The sequence below is a fragment of the Pocillopora verrucosa genome, chromosome 10 (genome assembly GCF_036669915.1).
Source record: "Pocillopora verrucosa isolate sample1 chromosome 10, ASM3666991v2, whole genome shotgun sequence".
Classification (NCBI taxonomy): domain Eukaryota; kingdom Metazoa; phylum Cnidaria; class Anthozoa; order Scleractinia; family Pocilloporidae; genus Pocillopora; species Pocillopora verrucosa.
The window spans coordinates 11,798,504-11,818,103 of NC_089321.1; the positions used below are offsets into that span (position 1 = coordinate 11,798,504).

A 19,600-nucleotide genomic window follows, 5' to 3' on the forward strand; every position below is an offset into this window, starting at 1 on the left:
TGTTAATTTGAACATTTTTCTTTATTCTCATCACTTGTCTGCTTGATATTGTAGTGATATTGTAAGGAGAAATTCTGCCTTGGTCACTCATGGGAGTTGAAGGGTTAAGAGATGCAATGAGCCAAACTTACCCCACCTATACCTGTTCTGGCACCAATCATGAGCTTCATTTCAGCAGTTCATGGTACATTTTGAGGTAGCAGGAATCAAGGGTTGTTTAAGTGGTATTTAAAAAATACTTGATTGGTTGAAAGTCTCAAGTGTATGGAACAATTAGTTATATAATTTGTAAAAAAAATCATACAATTTTAATGGGAATTGAATCAAAACATTTGTCAAGTCATTGCTTCAAGATCATAATTTGCACCCTCAGGTAGGGGACTCTGTGTACACTTTTAGCCATATATTTTTTCCCTTCAATGAATTCTTTTAAAAATTTCTCTAATTTAAAGAGGACAAAAAAAGAATGTAGGTTGCTGTGTTCATTCATGAGCTAAAGGCTATTGTACCTCTTTACCTGGTACATTTATTGAAAAATGACTTGAGGCTAGTCTAGCAATTTGAGTTTATCTCATAGGGCCACTGGCAATCACTCAAAGGTTCATTTTGTGAAATATCTCCTTAGGTTTCTTTCTTAACACCAATAATTTTTCTTTTGGTTTAGGTTATGTTCTGTTTTCCTTTGTTTTTTCATTAACACCCAAATTCCTCTCATACACCATTTTTTTTTTTACATCTTTCAGAGGGTGAAGGTAAGTGAGGGGTGACTAAGAGTCAGAGCAATTTTTCATGTTTCTCCTCCCTCGTGTGACTTGCCCTTTGCATTCCCTTTATAAGTCAATTCCTTGTTTTTTCAGGCTAAGTAAGAGACCAAAGTAACATAGAACAATGTATTAACATTTAGTTTTAATTCAACCATAGGAATAAATTTTGTGTGAACTACTTGGAGTAAAACACACATTTTTAGAGTTTTACAAAGCTTGTGTTATTCTTGTTATGTCTTAATCTATAATTTACACCATGTCTTAATGACATTGACAGAGAAAGAGTAATGACAACAACATCATTTTCATCTACCAGTATGTGAATAATAATAATAACCACAGTCTTAATAAACACACAAAAAAACTTAGCCATGGTAAAAAAAAAAACTTCTACCAGCATAAAACTTTCTCCTTTTGTAGAAAATCATGAATGCATTGCATTATTACAAATGATTAAAATATCAAGAGCTATTTACAATGTCATGCAACCTTAACGCTGCTGTTTTTTTGGACTGAAGGTTAGCTATTTACTTACATGTATAAATATTAACTTTTCCAATGACTCGTGAAATGCAATTTCAACAATGAAGGTTGATACAGGCAACCATCACAACTAACACAAAAACAAAATGGAACTGACTTATTTGCCAAAGAAACCAAATTGGAGTTAGATTTTTTCTATTCAAAACTGCTTCTGTAATTCTTTAGCAAATACCTAAGCTTTGCTCACACAGAGACAAAATATAAACTTCTAGGAGTATTTGTAAGTCACTGGAAAAAATTTTCTCTAAATTCTGCTTCTTTACAGTAGAGAGCAATAGAATCTATTCTGACTTGTGACAGTAAAGATCCTTAAGTGTCTTGAGTTCTTCTATTAATGTCTTATTTTGGTTTTCAAGGACAGCGACTCTGTTTTCAAGACACTTCACATACTCTTTCTTCTTCCGTCTACATTCTTTAGCTGCCTCTCTGAGAACGAAGAAAGCAAAGTTATAAATGTGAACACAATATGCAAGTTTTGCTGTATCAACAAAAATGACAACCAAACTAGGATTTTCAGCCAGGTTCATGTTTACCATAGAAACCTAAGAGGCCACTGAATTTTAACTTTTTGTTTTTCATTTCTTAGGAAACATACTTCACACTTCACATGTTAATGATGGTAGGTCAGAGAAATGACTGGTATAATCAAGTCATAGCAAACCAAAACAATAAAATTTGCTAGAAAAGGCCATTGATAGTAACAAACTTAAGAATATCTATCAGCTTGAAAGAGTGCTAATTCTAGTTTTAAGGGTTATACTTCAAACACATCTGTTTGAAGTATCTATCAATAAAGGATGTTTTTCTATTCATGGAGAATGTTGAGAAGACAAGCATATAAGTGTGATGCATGCTTAAACAAGTTTCTGAGCTTGCTAACAAGTGGCATGCACAATTATTGCAAATACTTGAGCTGAAGTGATTTGTTTGAAAGTCACACGTCAAGGGCATTTGAGTACAAGTTAGTCCATTGGGGTTGCTGATTTGGTGGACTTTTGGCTGAAAAAAAATCCCAAAAAAGCTTCAACAAAACCACTCAAACAAAGGGTAATCACCTATTTTTCATCAGTCTCATTTCTCGTTTCCGTGAAGCATCTTCAGCGATTTGTTGGCCGTTTCCACCAATTCCAGGTGAATTAAGAACAACACCTGGAGGCAACTGTCCACGGATGTACTGCTGTTGTGCTGCAGGTATTGTGTACATTGTACCGGTGTTACTAACTTGGACTTGCTACAGAAACAAGTGAAAAAAGTGTAAGACAGTCAAAGTCAGCAATCCATCCAAGTGCCCAATACCATGGGAGCCTATGTTAAGCCAGCAACACACCTGGCAATTTTATTCCCTATAGGCACACAAAATCACTAGGTGTGTGGCTGCCCTTAGTTTCCACCGCATGAAGTGACAAGGAAATACTTCTACTCCCTCCTGGATGGAATGCCAGTCCATTTCAGGTTGCCCCCCCCCCCTCCCCCAGCATTTTGTCTGGCTTCCTTGATAGTTTTCCACAACCCATTAACCCTAACATCAGTACTTATCTTCTCCATATATTTCTTAAGATCTTAACAAGGAGAATAGAATGATGAGAGCTAAAAAAATGGTGCAATGAGAGTATAGGATGCACTGAGGTCTGCAATTTCCGTGGCATTTGTTAGTCAAGAATTGCTAGTTGAAAATACTGAAGCCTACCTGGAGATGATTAAAATGAATTATGAGACTTTCTGTGAAATTTTAGCCATTTTTGTTTGAGCTTTTGAGTTTTTGGCAAAACTGCTGACTCAAAAAATGTCACTCTCTATCATCCGCTTGTTCAAAGGGCAAAAACTTTCAACAACTATCATGTTGCATTTGAACATGTCCAAACTACTGTTTGTTGATGATAGTCAATGAAAGTTGATAATAGTTCATGATAGTTCATATTCAAAAGCATGTGATAGTTGAAACTTTCATCAACTATCATGACCATTTGAATGTGGCTTTAGAGTTGAGTGTCTTTTCTGGGATGTGATAAGCTCACCAGGTCTTTAACACAGACCTCTTGTCTTGCAGTCTAGCACACTAACCCCTTTCTTGATATCTTCATTAAAAAAAAATTGAATATACCAGCTGTTGCTAGCACAGATTATTTCAATCACACACATCATGGGCTGCAAGTGCTAATAGAGGCTCTCTGGATCAGCTCAGGAAAATTGTTACTTTCAGGTCTTATAGTAAAATATGTCTCAATCATCTAAAGATAAAAAATATTGCTCTCTCTCACCTGTACTTGGACCTCTCCTGGGTTAGTTGCGTAAATATATTGTTGACCGTCCTACAAAAAATGGTAAACAGAATCTGTAAGAGCTGAATAAATATTGCTGCTTTTCCTTTACATTGCAATAGCATAACAATCACTTGTTTAAAAACTTTTCCCACAAACTAAATTTTTTCATGGCATGGGGCATGGGCCAGATAAGGATTTTTGTTGTTAGGAGACAACTGCAATGTTCCCACAATCTAAATGAAGTCAACTGAAGTTCACTTCATCTTGACTGAAAAGTCAATTCTTGTAGGCAAAGCTATAAGGCTAATAGAAACAACTTTCCTGCAAAGAAACAATAAAAGACAAGGATGCATTCAAACCAGTTGCTAGACACTTTAATCTCCCTAATCATTCAAAACAGCATATAGCAGTTTGCGGCCTATCCCTACATCTAGGCAATGCAGAAAGCCGCAAAACACTAGAACAAAAATTTATCTTCCATATCAGCACTCTTAATCCCCACAGTATCAATGAGCACTTTTTATTCAACCAATTTATTCCTGTTTTTTCGTCACCACATTCCCACCAATTTCTGCATATAAACCTACACACAACCCACAATTCCTCCAATTGCTCTGACAAAGGACTAACCCTCAAAACATCAGACTTTAAACTCTTTACAGTGGCCAATTTACACTTTCAACTCAGTTGTTAACACTAAATTACCTGTAATAGAAACAAAGTTTGCAAGAATCAGAACAGTTCCACTCTCTTTAAATTCCAGCTATGACTCTCACATTTAATAATGTGGTGAAAACTAGATTGTTAGTGTTGCAAACAGAAGCAGTAAAACCAGCCACAATCATCACACAAGTTCACAGGCCATCCACTGGCTTAAAAACTCAAACTACCAGAAAGTCTAATATTACAAGCTGTTAAATTATACCTGTTGCTGCTGTTGATATTGAACCACTGTGCCGGAAGAATTTTGTGCCATGGGCACTGTCTGCAGTGCCTCACCGGATGTCACAATTTGAATAGTTCCTGGAATTGTCACAGTTTGCGGAGCTTGTTGGTAGTTTAAAGTGCTTGTGGTTATCACTGCAATTGGAGAGGCACCTTCTGTTCCTTCACTTTGGGTCTGGATGTCCTCAGATATTGTCTCTACCTTTGTTGGACTTTCAGAACCAGATAACTCGTTGAAAATTTTCCTATGGAAAGATCCAAAGGTAATAAATAAAAATGTTATTCACTGACCACTGAACAAATAAGGGGGATTTTTCCACTGTTATGCAAGATATATATGTACCACCATGTATTCTGTGCCATCTTCTGAGAGTTCTATCAACTGTAGATGAAGAAAAGTTCATACTGGCTGCAAAGTGCACAACTTAAGCAAAGCTTTCCATTACTTTGTAGCAGTTTGTAGCTTACATAGGAAGGATTGCTTATCATGACAAATCAAGTGCTTACTTTACAGATTTACAACAAGAAATGATAATTTCCTGTCAGAAAGTCAAAGTTAAATTTTAAAACAAATAATAGTGAAAGATGTCAAAAATCGCTGAATCATCCTGCAAAATTTAAATCATTTCCTGTTACACAAGCAAAACTCTGAGTTTGAATCAACTGATCTAAATTTAACCATTTAAAATGCATGGTAAAACACTTCAGTTTAAACAGATGTGTGAATTTGGGACGTGAAAATAAAAGATCAACATAATATCTTCAACAACATGCAATATTTTATGTCCAGTTGAAACCCATTAACTCGTGGTAATACAATTATTACATAAATATGACATCAAGCGTATTAAAAACAACGTTCACAAATATTGTTGGGACCGTCATACAGCGTATTAGATCAACACTTTTAGTTTCTCATTGATACATTCCAACAGGATATAAATAGTCAAAATATTTTTCAAATATGCTGAAGTATCAGACGAACCAAGCTGCCTCATGGGAACATTTATACTCTATGTTTAAAAATACTGATTTCTACTTGATTGCATATCAACTAAAACTTATAATTTCACTTACGCAGATCGAAGTTCTTGTAAAAAAAAAAAATGACAGGTTACTTTCGACAAACTTTCCTTACGTTATGACTCACACGTTTGTGTAAAAAATTCATAGGCCGTCCACCACAACTTTACCAGAAAGTCAAAAGCTAACGGTGCAAATAAGCCCAATCAGATCTTGACTTTGGCGAATAAATAAAAATATAAAGCGGTCTCGCTTTACTGACCAGGATCGCGAATAAAATGCAATCACGGTTGCTCCTAGGAGATTATTTTAAACGAGATGGCATGTAATCGGAGACCTTACCTTAGCTAAAGTAACGTAACAGCTCCGAGTAACGGAAACAAGTGATGGCGACATTTCGTGCAAAAAAAAAGAGCCTTCGCGCAATATCGTGCGTCAGCATTTACGTCCCCATGTACGTTTCGTTCGAAATTTATGATTGAAATAAATAGAACACGCTGGTTTATTTTATAATGGTGGGTAACACGTGAAATATCACCCTATATACAGTGATTCACAAGTCTCTTTGGATCACAGTGTTTACATAAAACGACGCGATCGTTCGGTGTCCTCGCCGAGTCAAGCGTACCTGTAAGATGGCCGCCGGGACAAAATGTCCCTTCGTTTTTTGCTTTCTTCATCTAAGACCCCACCAGTTGGATCTTCTGTGTCATTGACTCCTTGGACAGCCTGGGCCAAACTGATCTGTTGACCTTGTAGCGAGGCGGAATGAATGGATTGCGCTGTCTGTATGACGGACTGTTGGTTAGCCTGAATCACTGAAGGAGTTTGCATCGGTGGAGGCATAGAAGTTTGCGGTGAGCTTTGTTGTAAAACCTGTCCTTGTTGAACGGTCACAGTACTCCCGTTTTCCATTTCGGTCACATTGGATTGCTCTTCGATTTGCTCCATGGTAATCTAAACACCCGTAAGGTGCTGTAGGATAAGGAAAGTTGGAGCAAGGAAAAGCTTTCTGTTTCGTGGTCTCTACAAAGAACCAGATAGGAATAGAAAGCGATGAGGTCCACATCGCGATCGCTCGAGATAACCACGCAAACAAACCACCACACAATCCACTGGATGAAGCGACAGAAATCTAGCTAAAATTATAATAGGTTCGCTGTCGCCTCCTTGGAATCTAGAAAAAAAGAAAATGAAACTTACATGCTACGTCACTTCTACGTCACCCTGATTTCTTTACGCAGCCAGCGTGTCGTTGTGTTTCTTCTTCTTCGCGAGAAGCAGTCGCGTCACCTGTGGCGTCACCACTCGAGCTGCTAGCTACTGCGGGGTGGACCGACCCTGACAACTCCTCTTACATCATCATTACGTCAGTGCCTTGCCACTCAACACCAAATATGGTGAAATGCCCTTAGGGGTGGGCCAGTCCCTGACGTCAAGGTATTGTATCGCGGAAAAAATGTCACGGAAGTCACTGAGTGCGGTGAATTCAAATTGTGTTCTGGCACAATTTTCCATAGTTAGAAAAAGCTTCTCGGCTGGGTTTGCGTCAATTCGATCGCTGGTTAAAAAACCCGCGATAAAAATCGCACTGTAACTTTACTCTGGTGATGAAGTGGGCGCCCTCCCTCTCTCCCAAACGAAACGTTCATTAAAAAGTTGTTAAACTTTAATATCTTTCAGTATATTTTGTGCTGTAGAGGTTACAAAAAATCGTTGACAGTTCAGCTCAAAAGACGTAAAGGTCGATCGAATATCGTTTCCCTTGAAAAAGGCTTTTAAGAAATATTGGTTCTATCAGCGAACGCCGTCAAACACAAATGATCGAATTTCGAATTATGACGTAATTTCAGAGGTTAAAAGTGCATTTTGACACTTTACAAAACGCCTGAGTATGCAAAGAAATTAAAATAATAAACTGATACCCTGATGTTTAGAGTTTTTATTTTATAGGCAAACTGAGTCAACACCTAGCTGAATGTTTTCTCATCTTCGACATTCAATTCTTTTTCAATAATTCCTTATTATTATCTCAATATAAGCAATACTTTAATAATATTACTAAAATTCTATGGTCGGAGCTGTTTGAAGTAGTGCTCAAAATGTGTTTTTTTTTGGTGTGTTCTTTATTAATTACTGCATTACGCCAACAGACAAAAAATTCATCATCTCTGAATAAGTAAAGCGAGACTTTTTTGTCCGTAAATAAATAGTACCACTGCATTTCACGCCGGAAAGATTCTGACCTTACTACGTGGTGTTACGTACTGGAAGCACTTAATTCAAAAGAATATACACTCGGCTTCTCTGTTCCTTGGTTACTTTAATATTTCTATATTTTCGGAGGATTAGGAAAATCACAGTCTGACAGAATAGCAACTAGAATACCAAAACCCACCTTCGTACAACTCCAGTTCTGCATCACTTCACAATATTCAGTTGTCACTACTGAATCATCTAGCCATCCGTTTGTAATAATTTAAAGCTATCTCTCTCTCTTTCCAGCGGCGGCCTCTAGGTGAACTATACAAAACTATCAGTTTCCGAGGAGCAGCAAGGAACAAATAATACTGCTACAGACCTTTCTGAGTTGATAAATTCAATTTTGATTCAACTCCCACACGACGTGTTTAGAAAGATTATTATATAGGCGAAAACATTATAAGACGTTCAAATGTGCGCTTTTTGACGTCATCGCCCATTCACTCGCCCCAATCCATAGACAGAAGAGCCTAGAAACCGATGAAAGGTCAACCTTGGTTACAGCCAAACCGAATATTTCCTGTGTTAATGGCAAATAATAATAATTAATAACAGAATTATCGAACGTGATCGATTCAAAGCAGCGAAATTTGAGCAGGGAGAAGACAACAAACGCGTCACATTTGTAATGTACAAGTACAGTCTGCGCTCCTAGCGTGTGTAATCGCACGGAACGCGTCACTTTCACGCACGATTACGCAGGTCATTGAATTTGTTATTTTTGTGGATAAACATAAACTGCACCTTTTTTATTACAAAAACTGAATACGATTAACCCTTGAACTCTCATGGGTGACTAAGACATAATTTATCCTTAGAATATCTAAGGCTATACCATATCAACCAGACAGGCGATGATAATTAGGAAAAATATCAACTAGGGGATTATTAGTTTGATTCAATACCAAATTTTCCGAACTAACAGCGTAAGAACTGTAAGACAGTAAGGAGAATTACCAATGAGATCTTGGGAATGAATGAGTCAACCGATGGGTATTTAAAAAAGAAAAAAAAAAAAACAGATGGAATTCGTCTAATCATGAGCGTGGGACAAAGGGAAAATCCCGAGTTCCGACGCGGAATCAAACCTTCGTGCCTTCGGACCTTCGGGTTCCGCAAACCAAGTCACAGACACTCTATTACGAGTTCTCTGGACCAATCACAGAGCGAAACGTACAAAGATCATAGGGATCCCGATTTACTCCCGATTCTTCGTCGAAAATACCATAATTCTTTGTTAGCTTTACCAATTTCCCCTTAAAAGAGAACTATTTCGCTTTTGCTTTGCCCTAGTCCTGTCTCTACTAACATGTCCGATTGAAGAAGAATTCTTATGACAGCCACAGCGCGCCGCCATGCTTCTTTCTTAGCTGTGTAATCATCAAATACACTGCTTTTGACCTTGTAAGTTACTTGCCTCGAGTCAAAGGGATCTCGGACATTTTCGGCGGGGAATCCCGTGGGATCGCATGAAGGAACGCGATCTTTCGCGTGGCCACCTTTGATTCCTCTAGCTCTCCGAGGTTCCCCTCGATGATCATCGGAATGATCGTCTTTAGATTTCTCAAGAATATCTAGTGTCAAACCTTCGTTGACTAACTGTTCAACATAGACAGACGTACCGCTGAGCGAAGTAAAGTCTCCAGAGTTGAGAAGAATACTGCACAAAAAGTATTTGAGTCCTTGGGCAAATGCCGTGTAAACCAAAGGCCTGAATACCTCTAAACTTTCCTGTAACCATCCAGGGAGAGGACTTGAAGAGAACGCCGGTGCAGCATGTTTGTCTGTTAAAAAAGATATCAAAAATAGAAGAAAGTACTCTGCAAGTACATCCTAAGCTTTATCATATGACTCGAGCAATCCCGCCTACGCAATCTTATACAAAAAGAAAATTATAGTGAAAGCTGATGTGTGTAAGGTCGGACGGGCTGACGTGAGCTGGTCCAGGAAAAAGCCGTCTGGCCCCACACTCGTGCCGACCTTACCAGTTTACATTATTTATCTACAGTGTCAAGTGCTCGGAACAGTTTTCCACTTTCACTTTCTCTTGCAAGAATCGGCAAATGCTCACAAACCACTGGGCAGCCGTTTGTTATGGTTTACATACCTGCTAATTCAGTCAGCCGTCGGATGCAGGCAGCTTCAATTTCACCCGCTCCAGGTAGAACTCGGCCGCAGGAGAGGGTATTTTTCAACCGATAGATCGAATTCCAGAACCTCTCCTCCATATCACAGAGGACATCTTTACAAGGGCTACAGAGAAGTACTGTCTGTAAAGGACTGTTGAAATCTGAGGGCAACAGATACCGGGAAGAAAAAAATTCAGTAAAAGAAACTGATGTAAGGAAAGTACTAGACTACGAGCAGTTCCTCTTTTCGACAGAGTCCGTTGCGCGACTCAAAACAAATGAGCGGAAAAAAACAGTTGACGCTAGTGTATCGCTCGGAATTATTGTGACGCATGAAAAGTAGGGACTGCGAAGGGACTTCACACAGTGATCCGATGGAAAAGCAAATCCTTACTGCTTACCTTCGCGACCCGAACTCGCCTCCGCCACTTCTCTAACAAGGACATACTGAAAGGTCTTCATCCCTCTGACGTCACCATCCCTGCTGCCTTTTGGCTTGCTGTATCTAACTAAACATGGCGCCCAGCCGAGTTCCCACGTTTCTATGGTAACAGGTCCTCCTAGATCCTGTTCCCTCAAGTCAGCGAGATAAGTAATTATCGCAGAGCCGGTTGCAAAGGAAAGGAGTTGAAGGACTGGATATGAAACGCTTTGAAGCACCGTTATGTTGTGTGATGAACAATAATCTAACACTGAATCAAGAACGATTCCTTTGACGACAAGGATACCAATTTTGTGATTACTGAGGCTTGCTGTAACGCTTCGGTACCAGTCTTTTTCCTGATTGAAAACGGATGATTTGAAATCTTCATTCCTGATAATTCTGAGAATCTGCAATTCGTTGTTCAGTCCCGCATGACGAAATTCCGGCGTGACATCTCCATTAATAAGAGCCAGGAGAAGTTTGCAAGCAGGAAGATTCTGACTTGAAGAAGAAAACTGAAAAGTTGAAGTGTTTTCCAATAGAAGACCATCTATTCTACAAGAAAAAGAGTTTGGCGGACCAAGAACTAACTCCGTGTGAATCATTCCAAGAGGAATGTCAAGGTCTTTAAACGATGAAGAAGAGATTGGCAAGGAATTTGTTACTTCAACTGCAAGTTTCATTTCGAGATCTTTACCATGAGAGAGGCAACTTCCAAGTTCAAACAACGACTTCTTCTTTATTTCAACTGAATTGAGTTGAGATGGAGAAGAACTAACCCCGTCTTGAACTGATAACTTTTCCCTATCATGTGGTGTTGAATCGACCAAATCCGTTTCTCCTGAATGCCTAGTTTTTGGTATCGACTTGCTAAGAGTTGTGCCAGTAGACAATTTTTCAGGCTCTCCGTTGGGTGAGTCTTTGGGTCCGTTCGCGACATCTACTAACTTTGGCGAGGCTTTGTTCCTGGAACTGTTCACAAAATGTCTACTACCCTTGAAAATTTCTGACAGTTTAACACGTCTTTGTACACTTACATTCTTACTTTCCAGTTTCTCCGAGAGGGAAAACAAGAACCTGTCGTCTCCTTTTATGTCTCTACAATCTGACGAAGTTAGAGGGAGTGGATTAAAATTAATTTTGTGTAGAGGCTCAAAAGATTTCGCCCCTACATTTTGAAACTTTGTACGCTTCGTGTCTGTATGAGCGCTAATGAAGTTTTCTCCCAAAAATCCAGAGGATCTCAAGTCTTTATTACGTTCCTTTGACACTGGTGATTTAGTAGCGATATTTCCATTCGCGGTGTATGAAACAGCCTCTGGTAGAGATGTCTCGAATTCATCTACACATTCGTCTTCTCTTCGCGAGAAAATACTTTTATTCCAAGATTCTGTTGATTCTAGAGGCGTTCTTGAAGCCTTATTTCCAAAACAGGTGTCTCCTTGAATGTTAGGATAAAACTGAGAATTTCCACTTTCCCGTTCGTCAAGCAATAATCTTGTTTTTGTTCCTTGTAAAAAATCTTCTGGCTTCCCCGTGTTCACCCAAGGAGGAGACATATTACTGACGTTCGTTTTTGCATCTAAAATTCCTCCTAGTGACTTGCAACTTTCTGATCGTGATGCAATTTTGTCTAAGTTTTCGTTGCAAGTTGTTACATCTCCATTTCGACTCATTTTTAGATCAAGGCAGTTCTTATTTCGGAAAGTTTTTACCTCTGGCATCTTGGTGGTTGGAGTTTCCATCTTAACTGTCCGTGGGATAGGTTCCTCAGCTGCTGTGATATACCCTGGAATCCTTGGGATATGACTACGCGCCCCGGGGATGTCAAAATCTCCCCATGGTGAACCATCATCAATTCCCCGTTTTTGTCCATCAAAATACCATGATATGTCATCAGCGTCAACAGCATCAATAAGATCAGTCTTCTTCAAGATGTCCAATTCAGCAACTGGATGACAAGAAATCCCTTTGGAGATGCTTTTGCTGTTCTCTTTGTCACCATAATCATCTTTGGCTGGATGGTTCAAGTCTTGATGACTTTGCAAAGCTTCGGTTATATCAATGGACGTCTGATGACAAACCTCTTCACAGACTTGAAGTGCATCATCAAAAAGACGTAAAATGATCGGGATAGGAACACCCTGGAAATTATCATGTACAGTCAATTAAAAAAAGTAAGACAGGAAATTTATGATTAACCCTTGGACCCCTGAGAGTGACCAGTATCTAGTTTCGCCTTACAATATCACCCTTATATCGCACATTTAGGTTTCAAGAATATAAGAAATGGTCACCAACTAAAAAAAGCACCTGATTGTTATACAAATTCTCCTTGTAAGACCTTAGGAAATGTATAGAGAACAGTATGGGGAATATGAATACTGATTTTAGAAACTCAACTGTGAAGAGCTGACAAATTTTGACCTTTATAAATGACCCACGATGTTCACATCTGGTGTTCTTTCAACCTGGTGCATAAAGCCCTACAACTATTTTCACCACAATCAATACTTTCCAGTCAGATTCTTCCACACAATTCAGACTGGTACACCTCCTGCATAGGTGAAAAAGCTTTGTAAGTCACCTGATCTAGCAGATCCTCCACTGCACTGCTCCAGAAACCAGCCATGCATACGAGAGTCTTGCAGTTTGTTCTATATTTTTTGTACAGGCCTTGGCAAGCATCATTTAGGATAAAACCAGCTGGATGCTACAGTGGTGATTGAAAATAATTTTTATCACAAGTGTCCTTATATGTTATAATTGACATTACCAAGTTCTTGTCCAGTTACAATTGGACAAAATGTCAGCAGCAAGTTGATAAAATAGGAAATTCAGTAAACAAGTTTGGAAGAAGAGTTAGAATATTCTAGTTATGGTCTTCATAAGTTTGAGATTCTAGCAGGACTGGATACAGGGTTTTTATCAGAAAATGTAATAGATGTTTGATCTGAACTAAGTAGGGTAAATGTAGGTGGCCCCCCTTCATAGGGGGAGTCTGGGAACCTGCTCACCCCCCTCCCCCAAATAAATTTGAATTTTAAACTTCTCTGGGATGTGATTTCCAAAAGAAGAAACTGAGACATAAAATGTACATAGACATAAAATGCAAGTGTGTTATTTCTCTTACTTGAATGTCAATGAACTGCAACAACTTGGCTGCACTGCTGCATATGACAGATTCATCATCTGAACTGCAGCACTTTAAGCTACAAAATACAGAAAAAAAGTTGTTCAGCTGTTTTTTTGTTAGTGCTACATAACACAAGCTTGAACAGCACTTATTACAAAATATATGGGATTCTCTAGCAAAGTTTAGGTCTCCATGGAAATTTTTTATTTGTTAAGTTTGGAAGTTCTTGAACTTTTTTTTTTCTTTTTAAACTCAAAGAAATCACCCATTTCATCATCATGGAAAAGGTTGCAGGTAATATATGAACCTAAATTATAAATACGTGGAAAAAAATGTTCCTGTAGCGATAATTCAAATAATAAGAATACGTTATAGCTATTGTAAATGAAGTAAAATTTTATAGAAAGGAAAATAAAGTCCAAATCGTCAAAGAATCGTACACTTACCCGTTGTTAGGTCCCAAAAGTGTTTTGACAGAAGAAGCTGAGGGAAAAATAAAATAAGAAATTGACAAAAAGTCTCCCGGTGTAAATAATTTAAAGGATGACTTTTTCTATTTTAAGGATCACTTGTTGGTTTCCTTACCAAGAGCTCTCGCTACACTAAGATTGTTGTTATTTCGTGCCACCCGGCCAAACTCATGTCCGTCCGCCATATTTGTTATGCTTAGCGACCTGGCCAGATCAAGTAATAAAACTCATCAAATGACGACACATTCAACATTTTTGCAAGATGGCTGCGGTAGGGATACGAAGGTCCTTGCCGCTTATTCGACATTGTAGAGGTATTTGGCAAGCCAACAGGTAATTAGAACTATTTATTTGAAAATGAAACAAGTTACTTGGTTTTTCCTGGGGTAAAGTGAACAGATCGTATTTTTAATGTAAGCTTATCGGCTCTAACTTTTTCTTTATCTTTAGGTCCTTGAGTTTGTGTTGTTGCCGGCTTTCTCCCGGTATTGAAGTTGTTTCGAGGAAGAAGATGAATAGTTCTCGTGAAGTAAACAAGCACGATTTAAGCGTAATCCCAAGGAGAACGTTAATAGGATCCATTATTCCGAATCCCCTCAATACGTCGCGGAGGAGAAAGTATTCCGAGAGGAGATTGCTTGGGTAAGTAAATTTAATGGTTCAATAAGTTTATGTTTATACTATATTGTAACCCCCTTGTTTGGTTGGAAATGATCATTAGAATACATTTTCAATCCGCACGAGTTTTCAAGCCCTTTTGATCTTGACTGCTCCATAACTGGTTAAGTAAAACGTTATTTTAGGAAAACTGTTAAACCTGGAAAAATGTACAAATTATTCTGACGTGCACCTTCGTACAAAGTCCGTCACTCGTTTCTAAGAATTCAAGGTATATGACAAGAAAATGAGCATATATGCTTTACTCTAGTTACTCTGTCTCTAATAGTTTCATATAATTGTGTTTGATCGTTGAGGGTTTCAAAAGATTTTAACCCTATAATTCGTAGAAGCAATTATCTTGTGACTTTTCCAAGGTATGATATCCATACATCGTCCAATAAACAGGTAACGAGAATACTCAAACTTATCAGGTAGAATTTGTTATCTTAATACGATCTAACATCAAATGCTCCTTACTAATTTAAAAGGAAATGTGCTGCAGCTAGAGGAGAGAATAAGCAATCAAATCTTGGAAGAACTGTTAATTTTTTTCACAGGAATCTTAGGAGAAATTTATGTTCCTAAGGCTTTCCAACCTACTTGTTTGGAAGGTTCTTATAAAGGCTTGGAACAATGGATTCCAACAATACTCCTTCAACAACACTTTCGGCAATATTATTTTGATAATATTACTGATATATGCAGAGCACTGAGAGTAGTGTTTTCTTTCTATGATTAAGGATACACAGAAAGAATTAAAAGACTACTCTAATCTTAAGTGATCTTATTTTTGTACTGTTATTTATGTGATAACATTGTTCTTCTTATAGTTACTCAATGGAGGATATGTATGCAGTGGTATCAGATGTGGAGGATTATAGACATTTTGTCCCTTGGTGTAGGGACTCTACAATTGTGGCCAGAAAACCAGGCTTCCTTAAAGCTAAACTAGCTGTTGGTTTCCCACCTGTGGTTGAGAAGTATACATCTGTTGTATCTTTGGCCCCACCAAACCTAGTGAAGGTACTAAATCTGTGTAATTAAGTTTTTTATATAATTATGTATCACACATGTGTACATATGTATGTTGACACACTGAACTGGATAAGATCTCTAGAATATGCCAACAGGCTTGAGAGCTGACTTTTCATGACAAGTTAAGCTTAACCCTTTTACTCCCATGAGTGACCAAGACAGAATTTCTCCTTACAATATCAACACAATATCAACCAGATAAGTGATGAGAATAAAGAAAAATATCAGTTAGGGGATTATAAGTTGATACAATACCAAACTTTCTAAACTAACATCACAAGAACTGTACGAGGAACAGTATTGAGAATTACTAATGAGATCTAGGGAGATAAAGTGTAAATTTATTTGGGCAAATGAATATCATTGGTAAGATATGCTTTCTGTTTACATCTTGTCATAAAATTGCTTCTGATTCACAGGCAGAGTGTACGGATGGAGAGATGTTTAATTATATGAAGACTATTTGGAAATTTAGTCAAGGTTTACCCGGAAATCCTAATACTTGTACATTGGACTTTTATGTAAGTCATTATTATTAATAACATTTTTAAAGTTCTGTCTTAATTTGTGATTTGGAAGATGTGGGCCCAACAGTTAGTGCACTGAACTGTAAATCAAGGGGTCAGGTTGGGTAGGAGGTGTGGCTTGATCATTGTGCTGCGTTCTTGAACACATCTTTCTCTTGGTACTTCCCTTCACCCTGAGTGAAAAGGGATACTGTCAAACTGTCAAGAAAGTCTGACATAATGTTGGTGGGTAACCTGCAATGAACTGGCTTCCCATCCAGGAGGGAGTAGCAATACCCCAAGTCTCTCTATGCTACAGGAACTGGGATAAGCTACAGCTAGATGGGCCCCATGGCTCAAGAGCAGATGTTAACCTTTTTCCCAGTAAAATGTTAATTATGCACATGTGGCTCAGCCAAGATAATTATTCAGTGTTGATATTGTTGTTGTCTTGTTTGGCCATTTTCTCATTAACTCTTTAAATTTATTTTCTTGTAGGTTGAGTTTGAGTTTCGTTCAATCCTTCATTCTCAGCTTTCAACCATGTTCTTTGACGAAGTTGTTAAAAAAATGGTGAAGGCATTTGAAAAGCGATGTTACTATCTCTACGGACCAGGCCACTTGCATAATAACAAATCTAGACCAGTACCAGCAGGTATGAGGAAAACTTTTACTTTTAAGGAGGCTATGCACCCACCAAAACAGTAGTGTGTGGTGTAGAAACTTTCTAGGTCTTTTTTATTTAATGGATTGACCATTGTTTGGGGTGTCTTTTACATGAACAAATTTGTTGGAGTTGGAGATGTCTAAAATTTTTACTGGGCATAATATTTGTGATTTTCTGACCAAGCAGAGGAATATTTTACAGGTTTAGAAATGTGTGTCACGGAGAGGAGAGTTACATCTTAATGATTTGTTAATTAAGATTTTTGAGTGAGTTTGAGTATAAAATACCAATTGATTTTTGATTCATATGCTTAATCAGCTTGTCACAGTTAAGCCCCAAAGTTTTACAGCTCATCCTTATCACATTAGAGAAAGAAGGTCACCATTCTCTTTTTGTCTCAAGTCAATCACCCTATATTAGTGTGTGACTCTGCAGGCTAGCTTTTCCCTGAGTTTAGGATTGCCTAAATTTCATTTTTAACTGACTATTACAATCACCTACTGATCGAATTTTTTGCTTTTAGGAGCAAGATAACACAAGGCATATGGGTCAATTTCTCTATGTGCACTAAGATAGCTCATGTATGTCTTGTATGGTATCAACAAATATTATTATTTACAAATACTATTTTCACTTTGGGATATAAAGCGAATATATTATTAATTTTTTGGATTTCTAGGACCACAAGATCTTATAGAGTAAATTTTGCTGACGATACAATATTAAGTTGATGAAATTTTATTATGTGAAATATTGATTTAAGAATTTCATCTTTTCTATCAGTGCTTATCAACCTGTTGTGTCATTTTAACTGCCATTTTACTCTCAGGCCAAGCTGCGGTTTAGGATTTTACTAGTAATTTAGAATCACCATAGCAACTGTTAGTTATCAATAAGTGACAGTCTTTTTGGGGTTTGCTTTGTTTTAAATCTGAAAGCTCTTTGTTCAAGACTCTCAAGAATCTAGACATGACCCCAATGGGCTAAGTTGAAAAAATAGAAAATATACATGTCTGAACTGATCATCACCATCTTCCTGATTTTTCTAGCACATCACCAAACATTTTAATCTGCAAACCTGCTTTTTCTATGGCATCATGCAACATTTCTATGTGAGTGAATGTGCATAGGTTAACAGCTGAACACTGCTGTTGTTGTCGTTTGTAAGGTGAAAAAAGTGGAAAAAAATTATTTTATGAATATTTTCTTTGCTTACTCCCGTGGCTGATAATTAGTGAAATATAAAGGTATTTGAAGGAGCTGTTTTACATTCTGAAAAGAAAATGTAATTTATTTTGTTGAGTTGTGAGTGATAAAAACATATATGCATGATAAGGTCTCCTGTTTCTAGTGTCATTTAAATCATTATTAATACTATTATTATTAATACTGATAATAATGATATTTGATAATATTTTAATATTAATACTTATGACTGAATGTTACTCTGCTGGACTTAAGCTATGAATTAAGGTTGATATATATGATTTTGAATAGTGATAACATTATTATATTTACAAAGTGAGAAAAAAGGACCTATTTATTATAGCAGTGTGTAGTGTCCTGTGAATAACAAGAATCAGATAATCATTTGTCAATGTTAAGGTATATTACATTAGTTAACCCCTTAACTCCCACATCAAAATTGTAATTCTCCTTACTGTCAACCATACACATCTTATAAAGTTAGTTCAGAGAATTTAGTATTGGATCCACTAATTATCCCCAAATTTATATTTTTCTTTATTCTCGTCACTTATCTGGTTGATATTGTACTGATATTCTGAGGAGAAATTCTGTCTTGATCACTTGTGGGAGTTAAAGGGTTGAAGAGTTAACATTTTGTGGAATTTAGATTTCAGTGAGGATAAACTTGCTCAAAGATTTTCAAAGTAACAATCTTTAGGTAGATAATTAAAGTATCTCACAGGCTATGCACTTTGAATTGCTCTTAGGTAATCTATGTTTTCAGATGGTGAGCTGATAATTACAGAAAAAAAATTTTGATCAAGTAGTTAGATATAATCTTAGGACTATGGAACCCTCTTAAGGAATATGAGCAGCACAGGGATTATAATTTGTGATGCAGTCAGCCAGGTCCACCTTCACAACTGATCCCTGCAAAGTGTCAAAATGTCAGTTTACTGGGATGTAGCAAGGAAATTACAAATGGGGGGGAGGGGGGGGGAGTCACACCTTATCACACCTAAGGTACCTACCTGACCGTTGTTTCAATATCCTTCCAGCTGTGTGGCATGTTTTTGAATGAGCAGTGAGCAATGCATGCAGTGTTTACTCTGGTATCTGTACTTTTTCCACATCTGAATTATACCATTTGTTTGTTCATGACAAAAACACATATTATCTTACAAAGAGGTCATGGACACACTTGGACCTTCCTCAAGCTCTGCCCCTGTAATTAGCTTGGCAATGCACTGATGGTTTAGCAGACGGTGAAAGCAAATGATTCAATTGTTTTTTGGATGAAGGATCAGCTGATGCTATACTGATGCTGATCCTTAAAGCTAGTGATTGTGGGCTGGTTCCCATATTTTGTACAAAGAGCGAAAAAACATTTACTATAATGAATGAACATAGTTGTGTCTGGAAATAAATAATATGCTGCACCTGGAGTTCAATAAAAAGTGTGATTCTTTTCAAAAATGCTTCTCTGAAGTTGTCACTGATTCCTGTTGTTATACAAAGATATAAGAGAAAAGAAAAAATTGAGTATTTTCATTGTTGGGTTCAAACCTCAGATAGTTGGATATTCCA

General features: G+C 37.5%; 3 protein-coding genes across 3 annotated transcripts; 1 reads left to right on the forward strand and 2 right to left on the reverse strand.

The window, feature by feature from the left end:
• Nucleotides 1-1,588: 1,588 nt before the first annotated feature.
• Nucleotides 1,589-6,487, reverse strand: LOC131776123 (cAMP-responsive element modulator-like). Its single transcript, XM_059092263.2, has 5 exons — nucleotides 6,165-6,487; nucleotides 4,494-4,758; nucleotides 3,566-3,616; nucleotides 2,363-2,538; nucleotides 1,589-1,733 (listed from the first exon to the last, which is right to left on the reverse strand). The coding sequence occupies exons 1-5, from the start codon at nucleotides 6,485-6,487 to the stop codon at nucleotides 1,589-1,591; spliced, it is 960 nt and encodes a 319-aa protein (XP_058948246.1).
• Nucleotides 4,620-14,244, reverse strand: LOC131776122 (uncharacterized). The gene is made up of 8 exons (XM_059092261.2): nucleotides 14,073-14,244; nucleotides 13,934-13,970; nucleotides 13,485-13,563; nucleotides 12,939-13,064; nucleotides 10,329-12,495; nucleotides 9,906-10,088; nucleotides 7,935-9,582; nucleotides 4,620-4,758 (listed from the first exon to the last, which is right to left on the reverse strand). The coding sequence occupies exons 1-7, from the start codon at nucleotides 14,140-14,142 to the stop codon at nucleotides 9,056-9,058; spliced, it is 3,189 nt and encodes a 1,062-aa protein (XP_058948244.2). The 5' UTR covers nucleotides 14,143-14,244; the 3' UTR covers nucleotides 4,620-4,758; nucleotides 7,935-9,055.
• On the forward strand, nucleotides 14,186-19,489 carry LOC131776150 (coenzyme Q-binding protein COQ10 homolog B, mitochondrial-like). The gene is made up of 6 exons (XM_059092299.2): nucleotides 14,186-14,290; nucleotides 14,408-14,599; nucleotides 15,448-15,640; nucleotides 16,072-16,173; nucleotides 16,657-16,813; nucleotides 17,349-19,489. The coding sequence occupies exons 1-6, from the start codon at nucleotides 14,220-14,222 to the stop codon at nucleotides 17,357-17,359; spliced, it is 726 nt and encodes a 241-aa protein (XP_058948282.2). The 5' UTR covers nucleotides 14,186-14,219; the 3' UTR covers nucleotides 17,360-19,489.
• Nucleotides 19,490-19,600: the final 111 nt, after the last annotated feature.

Bases quoted from the DNA above. Each gene is read 5' to 3' on its own strand.
- LOC131776123 (XM_059092263.2), bottom strand. From the start codon at position 6,487: ATGGAGCAAATCGAAGAGCAATCCAATGTGACCGAAATGGAAAACGGG. The intron at 4,759-6,164 runs GTACGCTTGACT...ATCTTTCCATAG, and splicing joins TCCCGGCGGCCATCTTACAG to GAAAATTTTCAACGAGTTAT. The intron at 1,734-2,362 runs GTGATTACCCTT...CTTCGTTCTCAG, and splicing joins ATGAGACTGATGAAAAATAG to AGAGGCAGCTAAAGAATGTA.
- LOC131776122 (XM_059092261.2), bottom strand. From the start codon at position 14,142: ATGGCGGACGGACATGAGTTTGGCCGGGTGGCACGAAATAACAACAAT. The intron at 13,065-13,484 runs GTAAGAGAAATA...TCACCACTGTAG, and splicing joins TGCAGTTCATTGACATTCAA to CATCCAGCTGGTTTTATCCT. The intron at 12,496-12,938 runs GTGACTTACAAA...GATAATTTCCAG, and splicing joins TGGAGGATCTGCTAGATCAG to GGTGTTCCTATCCCGATCAT.
- LOC131776150 (XM_059092299.2), top strand. From the start codon at position 14,220: ATGGCTGCGGTAGGGATACGAAGGTCCTTGCCGCTTATTCGACATTGT. The intron at 14,600-15,447 runs GTAAGTAAATTT...TTCTTCTTATAG, and splicing joins TCCGAGAGGAGATTGCTTGG to TTACTCAATGGAGGATATGT. The intron at 15,641-16,071 runs GTACTAAATCTG...TCTGATTCACAG, and splicing joins CCCCACCAAACCTAGTGAAG to GCAGAGTGTACGGATGGAGA.